Source organism: Leptonotus elevatus, chromosome 13, assembly GCF_054856555.1.
Source record: "Leptonotus elevatus isolate MCC_2025b chromosome 13, RoL_Lele_1.0, whole genome shotgun sequence".
Lineage (NCBI taxonomy): Eukaryota > Metazoa > Chordata > Actinopteri > Syngnathiformes > Syngnathidae > Leptonotus > Leptonotus elevatus.
This window is the reverse complement of record NC_141251.1, coordinates 1,909,300-1,929,870: the sequence shown is the minus strand read 5'-3', so window position 1 is coordinate 1,929,870 and position 20,571 is coordinate 1,909,300. Positions and strand designations below refer to the sequence as shown.

At 39.8% G+C, this 20,571-nt stretch overlaps 3 protein-coding genes and 1 long non-coding RNA gene across 4 annotated transcripts in view; 3 read left to right on the top strand and 1 right to left on the bottom strand.

Annotated features, from left to right (window-relative positions):
- The first annotated feature begins 185 nt into the window (after positions 1-185).
- slc3a1 (solute carrier family 3 member 1) lies at positions 186-11,149 on the top strand. The gene is made up of 11 exons (XM_086093318.1): positions 186-595; positions 1,699-2,192; positions 3,033-3,212; positions 3,295-3,440; positions 3,572-3,697; positions 5,005-5,124; positions 6,428-6,552; positions 7,291-7,492; positions 7,565-7,747; positions 8,890-9,015; positions 9,092-11,149. The coding sequence occupies exons 2-11, from the start codon at positions 1,814-1,816 to the stop codon at positions 9,521-9,523; spliced, it is 2,019 nt and encodes a 672-aa protein (XP_085949444.1). The 5' UTR covers positions 186-595; positions 1,699-1,813; the 3' UTR covers positions 9,524-11,149.
- Positions 8,685-17,781, bottom strand: prepl (prolyl endopeptidase like). The gene is made up of 15 exons (XM_086093317.1): positions 17,621-17,781; positions 17,390-17,509; positions 17,238-17,304; positions 16,381-16,528; positions 16,234-16,295; positions 16,033-16,159; positions 14,812-15,028; positions 14,528-14,719; positions 14,238-14,456; positions 13,248-13,417; positions 12,962-13,178; positions 12,074-12,223; positions 11,769-11,895; positions 10,657-10,739; positions 8,685-9,681 (listed from the first exon to the last, which is right to left on the bottom strand). Exons 1-15 carry the CDS (start codon positions 17,726-17,728, stop codon positions 9,604-9,606), a joined length of 2,085 nt encoding a protein of 694 aa, XP_085949443.1. The 5' UTR covers positions 17,729-17,781; the 3' UTR covers positions 8,685-9,603.
- LOC147163433 (uncharacterized) lies at positions 13,891-16,662 on the top strand. The gene is made up of 4 exons (XR_015096921.1): positions 13,891-14,462; positions 14,534-14,663; positions 14,829-15,033; positions 16,412-16,662. It is a non-coding gene; the product is annotated as an uncharacterized LOC147163433 (long non-coding RNA).
- A 167-nt stretch (positions 17,782-17,948) lies between the features above and the next one.
- The window catches only part of camkmt (calmodulin-lysine N-methyltransferase), a 97,698-nt gene continuing 95,075 nt past the window's right edge, over positions 17,949-20,571 (top strand). Inside the window, 3 exon segments of the mRNA XM_086093319.1 lie at positions 17,949-18,191; positions 18,861-19,039; positions 19,117-19,181. Coding sequence (XP_085949445.1) covers positions 18,003-18,191; positions 18,861-19,039; positions 19,117-19,181 — 433 coding nt within the window. The 5' untranslated portion in view covers positions 17,949-18,002.

Sequence of the window (20,571 nt, the reverse complement as noted above, 5' to 3'; positions counted from 1 at the left end):
CCGGTTTCTGACCAGACGTGGGAAAAAAATGTCAAGCAAAACAGTGTGATTGACTCTTTTGCTTTAATGACACTACAAATGATAAAACAACAAAAACGACCTTGAGGTTTGAATGGAAAAGATCTCCAATCAACTGTGCCATTGTTTCTCACGATACTTTGTTAATATATATTGACAATCTTTCGGTCCTTTACCTGAATAGTTGTCTGTAAATTTCAATAAAAAAAGAAAAAAGAAGCTAAATTCTATGGAGTAGCTGCTACTTTGTTTGTTGCCATAAAACAAAAATGATCCCAAACATCTTCCACATCTGGACACGGTTTGATTGTTGTCTAACAATTCACTACAGTTAAAATATGATGAAAGACGGGAAATTCACAAGTTCCATTGAAGGTCTTCATGGCCATGACATTCTGACTGTGAATGTTAAAAGATTTGATTTGAGACCCAGTGGGAACTGGCTTTTGTCTGTTGCCATCAAGTGAACCCAAATTCCCTGTGTTGCCGATGTGCGTGTTGTGCTTGTATGCTTTTCTCTGTGCACAGACACTGCAGAATGTTCCACGCAATCTGCACCACGACAAGTAGTAGTCAGGTAAATGGAAGTGTCAAGTGTCTTGATCAAGATTTACCTCACAATTTATTGTGCCTGTTATGTTACAAATAATGGAAACTTATTGCTGCCACTCCAGGGGGAAAAAAAGGTTCGATATCATAACTTGCTGTATTTAAAAAGGCACACTTAGGGCTCAGACTGACATGAACTAGAAGGAATTGCTATGTTTTCTTCTGCCAAATGCGGAATCCAAACTTACCACGTTATGAGGTGATCACGTTGTTCTGTTATAACGCGATAACTTGCCACGTTATAACAGAGAATAACATTGCAGTTAACCGATTATAACGTGATAGCTTACCACGTTATAACGGAATAATTTAACGGTTATAACATGATAGCTTACCACAATATAACGGGATAACTTGACAAAAAACGGTTATAAAGTGATAACTTTCCACATTATACCGGGATAGCGTAACATTAACTGATTGATAACTTACCACGTTATAACGGGAGCTTACCACATTATAACAGGATAACTTAACATTAACTGGTTATAGAGTGATAACTTAACACATAACTGGATAGCATAACATTAACTGATCGATAACTTACCACGCTATAACAGGATAACTTAACGTCAACCTTTTATAACGTGATGGCTAACCACGTTATAAAGGGATATTTTAACATTAACCGGTTATAAAGTGATAACTTACCACATTATAATGGGCTAACATAACGTTAACTGATTATAACGTGATATCTTACCACATTATAATTTAACATTAACCAGTTATAACGTCATAGCTTACCACAATATAACGTGATAGCTTACCACGTTATAATGGGATAATTTAACTTTAAGCGGTTATAACATAAAACTTACCACATAGCGGTGAAAAAAGTGGAAAATGTGTTTTGATTTAACTGAACCAAATCAAATCGCTACATTTCCTATTTTCATGTTATAACATGATACAAAACTTTTATTCATGATGTGGCAGCAATAAGCTCTGAAAGAAATAATATTAGTGCTCACTGCTCAGTTTGGATTAACTTTGTAAACTCCAATAACCATACATAAGCTCTTTCTGCAGGGCAAACTAATCTCTAACTATTGCCCCCACATTCCTCAGGTTGGCCTATCACAGTGCGCATGTGCGTGGGAGAGATAAAAACAAAGGAAGGAACCCTGACCTTCACACACATCAAGAAAGACGCAACATTCAACTCAATAAAGTCGCCGACAACATGGAGCTCGCCACCGTGAATCCGGCTTTCCAGGACATAGAAGACGGCAAGCCTGCGGAGGACATGATCGCCGCTGCTCCCGTGGAGCCGGAAGCGAAGGCGGTGGACCCCCCTGATGAGGAGTACACGCAGATCAAGCCGTACGCCGGCATGCCCAAAGAGGTGCTGCTGCTTTATTCGTCGCGGGCCTGCTACCGAGTCCTGCGGGAGATCCTGTTCTGGCTGATAGTGGCGTGCACACTGACGCTGTTGGCACTCACCGTCACCGTGGTGGCGCTGTCGCCACGCTGCCTCAACTGGTGGCAGGTGTCCCCCGTCTACCAGGTGTACCCCCGCTCCTTCAGGGACTCTGATGGTGACGGAGTGGGAGACCTCAAAGGTGAGTCGGCATCACGGCATATCCTGGATACTTGTTGCTAGGCAGAATTCAAATGATAGTTTGCTGGGAAAGTGCTGTCAAGTTTTTGAAATCATGTTAAATTTTAATGAATGAGTAGTTGTGTAAATTTGAGGGGTGTCAAAATTAGTGCGTTCATTTTGACTTAATTTAAAGTTCCTTTAATGCCACTCATTTTGGAAAGCCTATACTGGGGGAATTTCAGTCGCAACGCAGCAGACACCTCAAAATTTAGCAGTAATACATTTATATAAAATATATTTGTGGACACTGGGGTCAAGTTGTATTTTACAATTTTAAAAATAATTTCACAAGTTACTTCATGTTAAAGATTAGATGGCTCTTAATATGAAAAGAAAAATGGACCGAGCTGTGACCAATTGCAGTTATGCCATTTAGTGGCAGAAAAATGACCTCAACACAAATCAATATTACACTTGTTTTTTTCAGTACATTATGTATTTTTAAATTTTAACTCAATTTTATGATTAGGAAATTACTGTATCAATGACTAAAAGATGCAGCCATATTTCTATTAGTCTCATTTTTATGTTAACAAGAGTATGAAAACTTAGAAATTTTTATTTTATTTTACATTTTATTGTACATTTAGAATAGATATAAAATATGCGATTAATCATGAGTCTCATTTTTATGTTAACAAGAGTATGAAAACTTAGAAAAAAATATTTTATTTTACATTTTATTGTACATTTAGAATAGATATAAAATATGCGATTAATCATGAGTTAATTATTGAAGTCATGCGATTAATTACGCTAAAAAATGTTAATGCCTGGTTTGCACGTGTGCACTTGTCAGGCATTCAGGAGAAGCTGAGCCATTTTGAGTACCTGAACATCAAGTCGGTTTGGGTCAGCCCTTTCTACCGCTCTCCCATGAGGGACTCAGGCTACGACGTGGAAGATTTCCGGGCTGTCGACCCGCTCTTCGGCACCATGCAGGACTTCGATGACCTTTTGGCGGAGATGCACAAATTAGGTGAAGCCCTTAACCCGTTCTCGGAACGCGACGGTGTCAACACTCTTTACAACAGGGATGTGACTTTCTCCGCTTCCGCCAGGTTTGAAGCTCATCATGGACTTCATTCCCAATCACACCAGCGACAAGCACCGCTGGTTCAACATGAGTCGTGCCAGAGATCCGCACTACGACGACTACTATGTCTGGGCTGACTGCAATGCAACAGGACCCAAGCCCAATAATTGGGTAGGCTCAGGTCTAATCTACCAATCTCAAACCGAGAAGTTTGAACATCAAAGTAGCCTCGGGCTTGTGACGTTCAAAGAAAATTCTTATTTTGAGTTCCTATTTACATCTCTGCACTTCCTGTCTTTCAGGTGAGTGTGTTCGGAAACTCATCGTGGACGTACGACGAGGTTCGAGGACAGTGTTACCTGCACCAGTTCCTGAAGGAGCAACCAGACCTGAACTTCCGAAACCCTCGCGTCCGCCAGGAGATGCTTGTAAGATGACAGCAGCGCATGTGTGCGTGGGTGTTGTGGAGGTAACGTGGCATTTTTGAGTCGCCAATGGATCAGAAAGTGAAAGGAACCCTCGCCACAAGTAGCGAAAATCTGCCAGCAATTGCCTAGAGATGCCACAAGATGGCAGCAAAGCAATTCCATGAGAAAAGGCTTTGGCCAGACGAAATGAAGCTCCTCACCTCACTTCAAACCAGGGTTATTATAGTTTTGGAATTTTCTTTTGAGTTGGTTTTTATTCCGTTTTGAGTTTTTTAAATTTAGTTAGTTTTAATTAGTTTTCAGGGTGGTTCTGGTAGTTTTAATTAGTTTTAGTTATAAAAAAAAAAAGTTTAGTTTTGTTAGTTTCAGTTTTGGTTTTATTTTTATTTTTTTATGTGTATTACTTGTGCACAATATTTAATAAACACCATGGCAAAAATGAAAAAAATAACAAATTTATTACCTAGCGTTGCGTTTTGGCTGAGTTAAATGAAAAAAGAGGTGGCGAACCATTGGAGCCAAAAGTCAGGCGCACAAAATTGTCGCCTAGGAACTACGTCATCTGTTGCTTTTCTATTGGCTGCTGCTAGATGACGTCAATTCTGTGTGGAACACTTTCAAACGTCCTTATTCCGGTTAATTAAAATATACTTACAATCATCCCCAAAGACTATAAAATGAAGGACATTTTGCTATAATTATAGTAGTTTTGTAAACATAAAATGTAGTTTCAGTTTTTGTTTTTTTAAAAAGCATTTTTGTTTTTAGTTTATTTTGTTACCCAAGCTTTGGCCTAAGCACAAAAGCGGTGAAAAGACAAGCAGCAAAATGGATCGCTTGCGATCGTCACATGATGAAACACAGAGCCGTGACGGTTATGACCTGAGCCCTTTGATGCTGAGATGTTATTTTCAGTTGACAGGCAAAATGGCCGCCGCTGAGATGAATAAAACAGGCGGAATTTTCTGCTTTATTCCACAATTAGTTTAGTCTAGTGCTGCTGCATAGAATATATTGTACAGATTTTTTTTTTGACTTGGTTTCTCCTCAAGATTGAAATGCTGTAGGTAATTTTTACGTAACATTTTAGCATCGTTACTTATCGAACAGAATATCCTCTCCCAGCAAAATCATTTTACTGCCAACGTTGTCTTGGCTACTTGGCGTCAACTGCTGAAACATCCCCATGATATTACACATTAACTTGAGTTTGTGCGCTTTTAACTGCTGTCACGCTGCTCAAAGTGCAAGTGAGAATTGCCCCCCTTGTGATTATTATATATGTTTTCAAACGCCTTCAATTTCAGGATATCATCCAATTCTGGCTGGACAAGGGAGTGGACGGCTTCCGCATGGACGCCGTCAAGTACCTGCTGGAGGCCGCGCACCTGAGGGACGAGCCACAGGTGGACCCCAGCAAGCCTCCCGTGAGTTTTGGCGCCATCAGTTGCCTGCATAAGTATTTTGGCATTTAGTGAAGATAGCACTTTTTTTTTTTTGTGTGTGTGGGCGGGAAGATTAGAGGCATATTTGAGTGGATTAACTGGTGGCGCTGCAGCATTATTATACTGCAGGATTGCACTCAAATCACTATTCAGGGCCAAGCTGCACTTCAGTGGCGTGTGATGGCTCCCCAGTCGCACACAATGAAGAGTTCATGTTATTACCAAACACAACTCGGTGTGTCTTTTGTCAAACGATCCAGCCAATCAGAGGCAGGCCAGCTATCTGCTATTACACATTATAGCAGACTTTTAATTTTTTTTTATTATAGATAGGCCACTAAAGATGCCACCTTCAAAAGTGAGCCGCAGAGTTCAAACTGCTGTTCCAGCAGAAAACGTTTCATTAATGATTTTTTATTTTTAATGCACACACGTGTCACTGATAAACTTGCACAATTGAGATCTGATGCAAGACCAGTATCGCAAAAAAAAAAGATGTTCCATAAAAAGTACAAAAGTCTCAACCCCAATCCCAACCAATTTGTACACTTTTATGGATACCGACCCGTGCTACCTGTGTCACAATTTTGTTGTATGGATTCATGTAAGTGTAATTACAGATTATAAGTGAAACTAAATAAGGCTATGAACTCTCAGAAATGCGTTGTGTTGTTAACAAAAGTGGAAAAAAAAGGAAAGCCTGAATGAGACCTACACCGAAATGTAATGTATAACCCGCAGGATTCTTTTTTTTTTGGGGGGGGGGGGGGTATTCAACTTTACCTTTACCTTTACGACTTTATCTTTAATCACGGGATTGGGACAGTACAGGTTAAAAAGCTCACAGGAGCAGTAGGGAAAAAAACAAAAAAACAACAGACATATGTTTTTTCTAAACTGATTTGTATATATTTTTATTTATTTAAATGTAGCTGACCTCCAAAATAGGAGAGGTACGTGACTAGGAGTCATATGGTTTTACTATGGTCCAGGACTGGGATGGATGGGATATTTGGTGTGGGACGGAAGTGAGAATCCACTCCCTCTATTTTGAGCCTTTAGTAAGGGAAAAACAGCTCCATGGTGAAAGTACTAAGCTAAACTTCTCTACATCACATTCCAAAAACAAGCTGTTAGCTTCACGGAAGACTGTAACTGTCCATCAGTGTGAATGCAAGTGTTCTGCAATTGAATGGTGACCAGAGAACCTCCAGCCCACCCACCAGCCTAGTGAGGACAAGCGCTGTAGAAAATGAACGGCTGACTGTATGCTGTCCTGTTCCAGGAGTCGGTGATGTCTGAGCGGGACCTCCACCACGACTTCACCACCACGCAGCTGGGCTTGCATGATATGCTGAGGGAGTGGAGGGCTCACATGGACGTCTTCAGCCGGGAACCGGGCAGATACAGGTAATATTGTGGTAAATTGTTAAAGGGATACTTGACTCGTTGAGCCATTTTCAGCAGTAAAAAGTTCATATTTTGTCTATAATTAATGTGTATAATGTCATTATTTTTCATGTACAATTTTAAAATAAATATATAAAATATAAAATCCCGGTTGTTTTACTGGATTTTGACTGATTTTGCAAGGCCCACAGAATATTGTGTTCTATTGCTATAAAAACATGCAACCTACCCAAAAAAAAAGATTGGAGTCTCTTCTTTCGTCAAGAAAAAAAGTACATTTGTATCTGTTTCCGTTTTACAGCAATTAGCATTAGAATATAGCTAAGTTTCATCATTATTCACAAACCTGTTGAAAATACTGGGGAAAAGAGCTTGTTGCATCATGGGCCTGGCTGATCTCTTATACTCTGCTGCCACCTGCTGGCTGTTTTTGTAATAACTACCATTGCTTTTAGCGACCTCTTCAGGTCAGAGACTGCATCAAAGCCTTCTGTATGATCTAGCATAAAAACACCCCCCCCCCCCCCCCCCCCCCCACACACACACACACACATAAAAAACATATAAATACGTTTTGGGAGTGAAGGACAAAGTATTAAAAAACTTATTTATTTATTTCATTTTCATTTGGTCCCCAAAAACTTATTTATACGTTTTTGGGAGCAAATGAGTTAAAGATGGATTACAATACAGGAAATTTTATTTTGGCCCACCACATGAGTTATGTCTGTGCTTCAGGTTAATGGTGACCGATTCGTTTGATGGCCCCGAGGTGGAAAAGACAATGATGTACTACGGGACGTCTCTGGTGAAAGAAAGCAACTTCCCTATCAACTTCTACCTTGTGGACTTGCCTGTCAACACCAACGGCCTGTGGGTCAAATATCTGGTGCATCTGTGGATGGCCAACATGCCCACCGGACGCTGGCCCAACTGGCTGGTGAGTCGCAATCATTGCCTTAGTAATCATCCTGACCGCAATGCAGTCAATTGTTCATTGTCCACAAATCAGGTCGGGAATCACAACACGCCTCGCGTCGTCTCCAGGGCAGGTCAGCGTTACACGCGGGTCATCAACATGCTCCTGCTGACGCTTCCTGGTACGCCCACCACTTACTATGGCGAGGAGATTGGCATGGAGGACGGTAACGTGACTGAGAGTCACTTTCAGGATTCAGCTGGCAGATACAATGCGGTAAGCAAAAACACGTTTAGTATATTATTGGATGTCGGTTTTGCAGGCACTACATGACATCTTATCATATTCTTATTTATTTTATGTTCAATAAAAGTTTGTTTTGAACAATATTTGATTTTGTGTTTAAAAAGGATTATATTTGAAATAAATTTTGTTTTTTTTAAACAGTATTTGATTAAAATACGTAGTCTAAAAAAAGAAGTATCAGTTCATCCCTAATAAAGTATGGTATTAAATTATAAACAAAATTATTTTTGTAACATTAGAGAAATGCAAGGAAAATGAATTAGATGTACAATTTAATAAACATCTAAATAACTATTAGGAACCAGAACTAGCTATTTGTAAAATGTTCCACAATTTATCAAAATTAAAGCCTTCTAAAAACCTTATAAATGCAATATTTTTTTTGTTTTTTTGGGGGAGATAATTTAGATTTTTTTTTTCAATTTTCAAATTGTTTATGCCATTAATATAAAACATTTTTGCACCATTTTTGTAAAGAAGAATGGTGTTTACATTAGGGATGCACGATAATGCTATTTTCAACCGATACCAATAAATCAATCATTTTGAAAGTACCGATAACTGATAAGCAAGCCGATAATTGCTTGCAAAATTAACTTGAACACAAATATACTTTGGAGTCCTATTATAAGTCCAACATGTACAAATACATTTAAATATTGTGTAAAGCACCATGAAGCTGAATTTTATTGATATCTCTGCTTCAAAGACAACCAGCAACTCATTTTGATTCGATGCATCTTCTGTCGCGCACATTATGATGTCACAAATACGCAACACTACCATAGAAGAGGGGAGTGGTTGAGGAGTTGGATGGACCAACCGTGGCATGTCTATTATTATCGCTGGATTTCTTTATCATCTGGTTTATCTGTATGACGTCAAATTGGTTGATAATTGCCGATAATTATCGGCCACCAATATCGTGCATCCCTAGTTTACGTGTTTTGTTTTCCTCGTTTTGGCGTCTAACATTAGATGGCTACAAATGCAGTGTCGTACCTCGGACTGGGTCAATCAAAAGTGAACGTTATTATCTTGAGTGAATGAATTTATTTCCAACACGTAGAAATCTTTGTAAAGACAAAACTCTTTTTAATTGTCTTGAGCAGGTGTCAGGTGGAGCTCCTCAGCGTTCTCCAATGCAGTGGAGTGCCGATGCCAACGCGGGCTTCAACAGCAAGACCAACGTGACCTGGTTGCCCGTGCATCCCAACTACAGAATTGTCAACGTGGAGGTACTCAACAGACCGACAAAAAACATTCTATTTCAACAACAGCACATTGACTCGTTTCCACACGCCCTCCCCCAAGGTCCAGAAGCAAGACGAAGGCTCGGTGCTGTCTCAGTACCGCCGTCTGAGCCGGCTGCGTCAGTCGGAGCTGCCCCTCCAACGCGGCTGGTTCTGCCACGTCCACGCCGACCGCAACGTCTTCGCCTACCTGCGAGAGCTGGACGGGCTGGACCGCGCCTTCCTGCTGGTGCTCAACTTCGGCCGCCGGTCGGCCGTCACCGACCTCTCGGCGCTCGCGGAGCTGCCAGAGCGGCTGCGGGTTCTGATGAGCACCGACCGGGCCCACGACGGCAAAGCGGTCAGCAAGTCTGGGATCGCCACCGAAGCGGGAGAGGGTTTGCTGATTGAGTTTTCCGCCCGCGCTCGCTTTCACACCAACCGCCCGGGGCAGTGTTACATCTCGGAGAAGGCCTGTTATTTGAGCGCCATGGACATTCTCTATACATGCTAACATGCTCATCTTCTATTGGATCTCATTAGATGACTCAATAAGAAAGCAACACTGCAGCCTCGTCCCTTTGTTGTCCTGCTTTATCTTTTCCTCCTGCGTGGAGGACGAGGAGGTTCCAGGTGCAACTCCTTGTAGAGAAATGCAAGCTGGAGGGCTTCCTGTGGCAGGTAGGAAAGACGGTTTGACGCATTTACTCCTCAATGGATAACAAATCAAAACTAAGCAAATGGAAGATGAGCCTGAAGGAAACCACCTCGCTAATAAAATCAAGGAGTAGAGCAGTGCAATTAATCTGAAATTCAATTACAATTTCAATTATTACACTCCACAATTACAAAATCAGCACACAAAAAAAGATTATTAATACAAATTTTGAGTTGTTTAAATGTATACATTTGCACCTTTTTTAAATTACCTAATACATTTTCATCCAAAAGGAACTTGCATAATTATAGCGTTTCAAAGAATTGTATACGTCTTAATATTTTTTACGTTTAAACATTTTCTTGTTTTGTACCAAAAAAATAAATGATCAAGCAAGTGTGTTTTTGTTTAGGTAGCATTTGTACACATTGTGTATGTTTAAAATGCTACTTGACAAGTTGCCGTTCTCTTTGTGGTATTTTCAAAATCATATAAATTCACAAAAAAATACATAAAATAAATTAAAAAATTACAAAATGGAAGGAGCACTTAAAATGGCTCTAAAATCCTTCCTATCATATAAATTCACCAAAAAAAATTAATAAAATGAAATAAATAAATAAATGCAAGGAGCACTTCAAATGGCTCCAAAAACCTCCCTATCAAATAAATTCACAAAAAAACACACTATTCTTTCCAAACTATGCTGAGTTTCGTTTGACTGCTTTATATTTACGGCCTGTTTTCTTTCAAATATTTACTATTATTAACTATGATTTCACTCGTTAATGTAGTTCAGTGATGCTCTGGCGTACAAATTTGGTTTGCGTTGCCGCTGTAGGGTTGAAATTTATCCAAAATATAAAAAATGTTATCACCAGCTATGAGCCTGGCATGAATAAATCCATTGTGTTTACATGTTAGCATGAATAAAGCTTAATTGTGTCAGCATGTAAAAGATTCTAAAAAACTACCATTCAAGTTTTTACCTCCTCCAATATGGACTCCCAGTCATCTGGTCCCATGTGATTGGCTCCAGGTTGGATATTCACGACTATATTCGGTTCAGGTCCTAGAAGAAAGTAAAGAGGGAAGACAAAAGTCAGTTTACAAAGTTCCCACTTCCTGTCTATCCACCTCTCACTCTCTGCCGTCTCCTCGTCCATCCTCTTTCAATTCCGATGATCTTTCCCCCCCAGCGCCCTGACCCTCCACCTCCCCATCTCTGCAGTTGCGGCTGTTTCACAAGCACGGTCTTGACCTTGACAGCTCCCAGTCTGTGGCGTCTAATCTCTCGCTCTGATACACTATCTCTTTACCATGCTAATGGGCCTCCGCCGCTCGCCCTCCTCGCCATCAGCACTTTATCAAATAGACTCCCGAGAAGCCAGATTATGCGCACAAACGCCGACACCACCCACCCTACCCCCCTCGCGCCACTGTGGGCGTATGAACAACTGAAGCCGGGTGATGCGATGAAGTCCGATTAGAAGCGAGAAGGGGGAAAGGAGCGCAATTAGCGAGCACGCGCATACACACTGGACCGCAAGGTGACCTCCGCTTACGTTGCATTGAATGGAAGCATTATGATTTCTGACATGGAGGACATCCCTTAACTCATTTGCTCCCAAACACGTATAAATACATTCCATTTTAAATATTACCATGCACCCAAAGACGTATTTATATGTTTTTTTATGCTAGAGCATACAGAAGGCTTTGGTGCAGCCTCTGAACCAAAGAGAAATATAATGGCAATGGTAGTTATTACAAAAACGGCCAGCAGGTGGCAGCAGAGTATAAGAGATCAACCAGGGCCATGTTGCGAAAAGCTCTTTCCCCCCACTGTTTTAAAAAGATTTGTGAATAATGATGAAACTTAGCTAGCTATATTCTAATGCAAATTGCTGCAAAACAGAAACAGATAGACATATACTTTTTTTCTGATGAAAGAAGAGACTAATGTTTCTATAGCAATAGAACACAATATTCTGTGGGCCTTGCAAAATCAGTCAAAATCCAGTAAAACAGCTGGGAGCGAAGGGGGTTGCTTCAGTGAAAATGGCTGCGAGTCAATGAATTCACAACGTTACGCATGCACCTGATCTAGCTGCCATTCTGAAGTGAGTTTGCGCTGCTTCCTTTAACTTCTCAGCGTACTTCAGGGTTCCGGCCAGAGGTGTCCTGTTGTCGTCGGCGTAGGCCGTAAGCAGCATCGACGGGTAGCACTAAAAAGAGGGTTTGGAAAATAAGTGTTTAAATAAATTAAAACACGTTGTAAATGTGCAAAAACAAACTGCTGTCATAAAATGTTTAGCGAAAACTGTATTGTGTGTACATTCCGATAAAAACAACAACTTCAAATTAGTAAGATAATGGGGTGGTAAGGTGTGCACTTTTTTTTACCTGAGGAGTAATGTTGTGAACTGGGCAATAGGAGGCGATGCTGAGCCTGTGTTGCGGGTTTTCCAAAGGGTCCCCCCACTCTTCCCTGTCCTTCACCGTGAGAGGCAGTTTGGGGTCCTCCATCGTTCCCAGCACATCCAGGAAAGGACTCTGTCAAATGGTGAAAATATGCCAGCGGCTTTAGAAGACAGTCAACAAAATCGTTGTTCAGCATTTACCACACAGTCATATAGTCGATTTTTAAGCAATTTATTAATTTTTTGGGTCGGGAAAAGTTCGCATTTAGAGTTGCCCACCTTTATTGCTACCTGCATGGAAATGCAATTCATTTGTCAAACAATCAAATTTTTAAATCTGATTAATCACATCTTAGAATTTTGATTAATTGCGATTAGTCGCTTAATTAAAAAGGCTTTTTTATCAAAAAATTTTGCCAGCTAAATTTAAAGAGCACCTGTTATGTGTTAATTTTTTCGACATTGTTATGAGGACGTCTTCTTTTTTTCTAATCAGTTAATTACTTGCATAAAATGGGAAAAAATGACCCCAATAGTTTGACATTAACAAATATTCTGACTGTCATACGCAAACATTTATTAAATGCTGTAATTTAATGCATGTAGTTATGTTTATTGCTCAAACACAACTTGTGCTTCCTTTTCCCTTTATATTAATAGTGTGATTAATCTGCATTAATACATGATTCATGCAAAAAAAAATTGTGATTAATTAATAAGTTTATGCTTTAACTTTGACAGCACTAGTTTTTAGTAAGGAAAAAATAGTACTTCATAAAAACAGAGTAATAAGAGAATGAAATTTGCCAAAATGCTGCTTCTTATGAAGTGAGCTGAAATGAGTCCATTGTCACGTATCTGAAGTGCGTACCTGCAACATGACCGCCCGCATCATGTCCGGCCGCCTGTTACACAGCGCCCCCACCGGCACGGCCCCGGCACTGCGGGCGGTGAGGACGGTCCTCGAAGGGCTCGAGACCCCCGAGGAGAAGAGATGATCGAGGCAGGCTTGAAGGTCCTCCACTGCTCTGTGCTTCCCCTCGACACGAGCTCGTCTCTGCCACGTCAGCCCGCATTCTCCTCCCCCTCTACGCAACATGTCCGTCAATACAAACGTCCATTTCTGTCACGCCACTGGTGACGGTGGTGGATGTTACCTTATATGGCAGTAGGCCAGAGCCCAGCCCTGTTCCAGCAGAAACCGTTTATCCGGGCAGAACCGCATGTTGACGTCCCGGCCGTAAGCTCCGTAGACGTGTACCAGCAGAGGCGTGTTTTTCGTGCATGCCACATCGTGAAACAGCGTCACTGGCACTAAGGTACCGTCCTACACCAGGGATACAATTCTCATCAAAGCCTCAAACAGCATAAAAAAAAAAAGGAAAGATTTCAATATATTAATATTAATGTTATGTCGAATTTTTTTTTAAAAGCTAAAATTTCTTATTATAGCTTTTGACTTTTTTTTTTTAGTTATGTTTTATTTCAAAGAATGTGTGCAAGAAAAATACAAAATAAATAAAGATAGTGCTGTAATATAATTTGAATTTAAAAATGCAATTTTTGAAAGAAAAATGTATTTTTTAATTTAAAATTAAGAAACAAAACTTGAAATAAAATTTTGAAAAAATACATTTTTTAAATTGAAAATAATGATTTCAAGTGTTATTTTATTTTAAATAAAAAAAATAATTTCCCCCCTCAATTTTTCTTTCAAATTGATTATTTCAAGTGTTACTTAATTTTAAATAAAAATATGTCATCTTTCTATTTTTTTTCATCAAAAATTGCATTTTTTAATTCAAATTATATTAGAGCAATCTTTTTTTTATTTTCATTTTTCTTGCCCACATTCTTTGCAATAAAACATTACTAAAAAATAAAGGTAAAAAACTATAAAGAAAAAAAAAGTACACAATAACATAAATATATTAATAAATTCAAATAAAAATACTACTAAAATAAAAGTATTGAACAATATGTTACAGTACATTCACAGTGAAATGTTGAGGTAGCCAAAATATTAGAAACGACTCCCTAGGATGCAAAATGCAGGAGTAATTAATGATGCGTTTATGATTTAACTTTTATCGAATTTTTGTAACACGGTATTAAAACGTATATATAAAAAAAACACTTGTTGGTACCTGGCTGCAGGCCTTCAAGCGTGCAGTGATGTCGTTCCCGTGGTCCTTTGGAAAGCGAGAGGGCGTGTCTCCCGAGCCTGATGAAAGGAGGCCATCCTCGGGGTAAAGATGGTAGGATAGCGGCGGACAAACTGGAGAGGAGATCACAAACTCCAATGTGCCGCGTTGGTCTGCAAATCCTGGACGCTTGGTTTCAACGACGCTTGCCCAGGAGGGCAGCTTCAAGTATGCAAGTCAGTGAGTGGAATACAGTAAAACATTCCAAAACAATTTTATTTTATTTTTTTTACCTGCAGAGTATATGTTTCCTTTGGTCGGGTGAGCGGGACAACAATAAACTCAAGCTCGTTGCTTGTCGTCACGGCAACCAGTATGCAGTGGTCCCCGACCACATCCATGTCTTTGAGCACAGTGTCGGGACGTGGGGTGAGTATGGCGTCCCATGACATCATTGAGGGCTCAGAGAGGGGGGCCTTCACCACCTTGAATGATTAAAAAAAATATATATATTTTAGCCTACAGCCGAGGCACGATCTTAAAATGATACAATTTGTCATTATTACACTCTCTCTACCTGATATTCCCGTCCAGGCCCCGTGTTGGCGAGTATGATCAAGTTGCGCCTCCAGTGTTCTACGTAGTACAACAGATCCGGCTGGCGCGCCTGAACCAGGGCGGGTTCCAGACGGGGGTCCGAAACGTCCACGAGCAACACCTCCGAGCTGCTCCTGCTGCTGCCGGTAATGATCAGCAAGTGGCCGTCTCTCGAGAGGGACACCTCCACAAAAACACTGAGGTGGGGAAATACCGTTAAAATTGACCATACAGTATTATATATTAACTCATTTGCGCCCCAACATTTATAAAAATGTTCTATTTTAAATATTATCATGATCCCAAAGACATATTTATACTAGAGCATACAGAAGGCTTTGATGCAGCCGAACTGAAGAGAACGCTTAAAGCAATGGTTATTACAAAAACGGCCAGCAGGTGGCAGCAGAGCAAAAGAGATCAATCAGGGCCATATTGCAAAAAAGTTCCCCCCCCCACAGTTTTAAACAGATTTGTGAAAAATTATGAAACTTGGCTACATTCTAATGCTAATTGCTGCAGTACCAAAACAGATAGAAATATACTTTTTTTTTCCTGATGTAAGAAGAGACTAATGTTTTTATAGCAATAGAACACACTATTCTGTGGGCCTTGCAAAATCAGTCAAAATCCAGTAAAACAGTTGGGAGCGAAGGGGGTTGCTTCAGTGAACATGACTACCAATGAATGAGTTAACTCCTCCCATTTTGCAAGTATTCTATTATATCTATGCTACATGTCAATGAGTCCGTATACAGCTTTTATAACTGTAAATTTACCTCAAACGACTCCAACGCTCAGCCTCAATGACTGAATCACTGTCAACAAAAGTGAGTACACCTCTATGTGAAAATAGCCTCTGGAACGAAAATGTCAGAGTAATTGCCGCTTTTTAAAAAAGGTTGATAAATGCCACAAGATGGTGGCAAACCACTACGTTTTTATTAGACTGGGATATAGCCTGACTAAATGAAGCTCCTCCCATCACTTCAACAAAGTTCCTTGGCTCCAAAGAAATACTTTTATATTGACAGGATTTAGGCCTGAGCACAAAAACAATAAGTATATATATATAAATATAATAATAATAATTAGTGAACAGGTGAATTTGTTAATGTACTACTAACACAAGAGGGATTTTTTTAGGTTGTTTAAATGTCACACTCAAAAAGGTGGTAGACTTAAGTTTGTTTAAACTCACTCCGGCTGTGATTCCTCGTACACGGATCGTATCGTGCTGCCATTTTGTGTCAGGTCCAGACGATACACTTTTTGGCATTTCAAACCTTCCTGGATGCTGTAAAACAACACCTCATCTGTGGCCCACTCTTACGACACACAAACATCACGTCATACATTTGTCGACATTGTTCTACTTATTAAAGCCGTTTTAAAAAAGTACCAAAGCTGAAGACGTCGTCCAGTGTGAGTACGTTTCTTTGGCCGAGCTTCACAATCACGCACCTGCAGAGTTACATGTCACATGACCTCATGCATTCATTTGAACAGAACAGACAAATGTGTCAATATTCTCTTCTGCAGTATTGACCTCATTGTTTGGGTGTCATGTGTCTTCACAGTGGCGGCAAGATGCTTCTCCTGGGGGGAAAGTCGGATTCTCTGCACAGTCCACTCTTGTGCCTCCTCACCTGCAGAGATCCATCCCAGGTCCAGAACTCGCTCTGGTTCCGACTCGCCTGCGAGCAAAAATGGTGCTTTTATTAGCAATAAAGTTGAAAATCCAAGAACTGAATTTCAGATCAGTGCGTAATAACGTTCAAAATGATAGAATAGAGAATGAAAAATAAAAAACTATAAGAAAGTATAATTATTAATATTGCAAAAATGCAAACTTGAGGGATTTTTTTTTTAAAAAATAAGGAAAAAAGACGATTAATTTTTTTTTGAAATATTAAAACGTTGATTGAAATATAACAAATAGAAAAAATATTGATTGGGCAAAAATACAACATTAATACAAACAATAGAAAATAATACAAGAATAATTGAAAATAATATAGAAATTGATTGTTAGACACAAAAAAAACATGGAAAAACTAAATATTTGATTTTTCATATATTGTGAGTTTCCCAATTCTAATTTTAGCCTGAAAAAAAAGGTAGACAAAAATAAAAAACTTGGGACAAGATAATACAAAATATTCCACAAAAATAAGCTATTATTAGGAGAAGAAAAAATTACGAAAATACAGTGCCTTCATTTGTCTTAAAATAATGTATGAAACGCCTCTATGATTGTCCAAATACTTTTGATCCACTATTGTGCATAATTTATGCATCATAAATTGTCTGTTAAATGTCCTAATGTTGCATTAAAGATGCAATAATGCCTACAATTCATATCACGTATGGATTGTTTGGGTTGCATGCGTCATAGGTGCGTACTTTTTTTCTTTCCCATTCTGTAGATGCCGTTTCCTCCCAGAAAATAAACATGATGACGAGCATACACCTGTCAAGACAGATCAGATGGAATTTGAGAATGATGTAGTTTAACTTTATAGGCGGTCATTCAACGGGCGTTCCACAATGATTACCGCTGAGTGGTCAGGTACTTTTGAGAACCTGTTGTAAGTTGCCTTCAGATGTCTCTTGAAACGCGCCTTCAAGTCCTTGTAGCGCTCCAGATCACGACTGAGATGGTCCAAGGGCGTTTCCTGAAAATAGAAAACTTTTTAAAACACTTCAAAAAGTTAACTAAATTGGACGTTTCCAGTTTCACAGTGGTTCATAAACGCAGCATCGATGCGATTTTTGGCCACACTTACTTTCGTGTAGGAACGACAAATGACACGCTTCGTGACATAAACATCCTTACAACGTGACCGAAATGTCACAAAACGTGCTGCTAAACGGAGTACAGCGAGAACAGACATTATTCTACTTCACATTTCCTCCGCGGTCCTGAAGGAAATATATCAGCGGCCGTGCTTCCTTAAACTAAGCCGGCTGCGGATGACGTAAGCGGAAATTTCAGACAAAAGAAATCGATACCAGATTCGCCCTGTAGCTTGTTTCCTCCTTAAAATTGAGCTCGATTGCTCTGAAAGCTACGAACATGTCTGAAATAGCCATAGTTTACGGAAGTAGCATGAATCTTGAACAGGTGACGCCAATGCAGCCCACAACATTCGCGTCGGTGTACTTTTTATGAACAAAAACGCCCTCCTTTTTTTCAACATCACTGCATCTTTTCCTGGCAGCTCTAATATTAATTTGGACACGTTCCAACGTCATTTTGAGAGGACAAACATGAACGAGGACGCTGCAAATTCTCAAACATCTCACGATGGGGTTAGTGCAGATGTCGCCCGAGCCAGGTGGACCCTCCTCAGACAGGTAATGCTGGACTTTAAAACATGTGTTTGTCAACGATGCCAAAGCTATAAACAAAATATGATTAAGCCTACGTGTGTTATTGGATTTAAGTGGAATGTTATTATCTGGAGACAGGAGGTAATGTATGATTGATTTCCCTTCTTAAGTCAAGGATGCCATCATGTATTTTATTATATATGTCTGAATAATTGTAAACAATGCTCCGGTTCGTCCAAATACCCCAAGAATCAAGAATTGCTTCACACACCCAATTTTATGCCATGCTGAAATTAGCCTGTTTTGAGGGGGTGGCCCTCATCCCACTATATAATGGTGTGTCAAAGGCGAGTACGGATTTTGTTACCATGACAACTCGGGACTCAATGGCTGCACTTAGAGTCCCAAATCTAAAAAAGTGACTGTGAACTTAGAAGCACACGTGGTTAATCAAAAAACTTAACTAAAAAACGATGGTGGTGCCCCATATAGCCTGTATTCACTATTGACTTTTTGCAATTCTACCTATTCATATATTTTTTTTAGGTATGACTTGCTGCTATTTACTGCAAAACCCACCAGTTGTTTTTTTTTGCAGTCCCAAGCCCTGTCTAATATAAAAATATTTTAGTTAGTTTAATTAAGCTAAAATGCTAATTTTAAAATGGAAATAAATTTTTTATTGACCCTCAGGTTTTGCGTCAGAAGCAAGTGGACATCCCGGAGGTCAAACAGGCGTCTGTCCGTAGGTTCGCTACCTTTGACCTCTTCGGCAGAACGAGGTCCGTCCCCCACAACCCCGCCGACACCTCAGAGGATCAATGGGTGGAGTACAGAAGTGTCTTCTTTTCAGAGTACGGTGCCTTTCTCAGGTAAACACACTTGAGTCCACGTCAACGCACATCCGAAACAGAACGTGAGCTTACTGTAATTGTTTTCAATATTTTAGGGACGACCTGGGTCCTCTCCGGGTTAACGAAGTGCTCAACAGCTTCGACAACACCGGCAATGTCTGTGAGTACCCTTTGACTTCCTTACTTGACTATGTGTCATGTGTTATTATATGCTATTATACACACACACACACACACACGCACACACACAAAATCCAAAGCTCAACGTTAAGTGAGCCTCATGCTGTGTTCAGCTAAGCAAATGATTGACGCTTTGATGTTGTTTGGCGTATCATGTGCTACCCTTCAAATGCCCTTCACATGGCAGTGGACAGCAGTTGCTTCTTATCGGTTGAGTGTTTTGTGAGGATGAATGATTTGAAAGGAGACGGGGGGGAGCGCTACAGAGAGAAAGAGAGTGCTATTTTTTTACAGGTGAGTTCTTTTTGGCACTCCCAAAAAGTCACTTTTCATTGCAGTAATTATAATTCAGTTCATTATTATTATTATCTAGCAGTGTTGTTAATACTTGCAATTAAGAGTTATCTTATTTTGTGTGGCGTTCTATAGATTAGCTGTGTCAAACATATGGCCCGTGGGGCAGAAGTGGCCCGTCATTGGATCCAATCTGTCCTTTGAGGATAGAACACACATTTTTCAATAAAATGAACTGTTGTTGCTAATTTTGTCCACTGGGGAGCGCACTGACAACCACTTCAATGACCTTCTGAAATGATTGGCTCTTACTCAGGGTTTGACGCCTGATCTTGGCACACCTGTGAAGGCCCTACCTAACCTTAAACCTACAGTGACTTCTGAAAATCTCTCACCTTTGTTTGTTTGATGTGAACAATCAGTTGACGTGATCAATATTTCTAGTTGGGTGCTGAAATTTATGTAAATTTAAAATGATTTCTAGATCACGGCAAGTTGTTATTTTTTTTAAAATTATTATTATTATTTATTTTTATTTTTATAAAGAGCTCAGTATTGTTCATTCGGAAATGTCATCATCATTGCTCTTTATTTTTTTTATATATATATATATATATATATATATATATATATTTATATATATATATATATATATATTTTTTTTTTTTGTGTGTGTGTGGGTGAGTATGTGTATGTGTGTGCGTGCGTGCGTGCGTGCGTGTATTTGTTAGCTCACCAAAAAACCTATTAGAAAAAATCTCATACCGTTCACCTAAACCGAACACCGCCGTCAGGAGACCCGAGGGGACCAAAGAAAACCAAGGAAGGTGAAATCCAGCACCGACCAGACACCACCCACCAGAACTCCTCCCCAACCCAAGAAACATCCAGACCCCAACAAATCCAAAAAACATAAAATCAGGGAGGCCTCAAGAGACCAAAGGAGAGACCGAGAAAAGGAAGGAAGGACAGAGGTACATTCCAAATATATGTAGATCCACTGTGGGTCCCTATGTTGCACTTGTGTAAATACGCACCCAACACCACAGGATAATCGCTCAGGATGATCTTTTAGA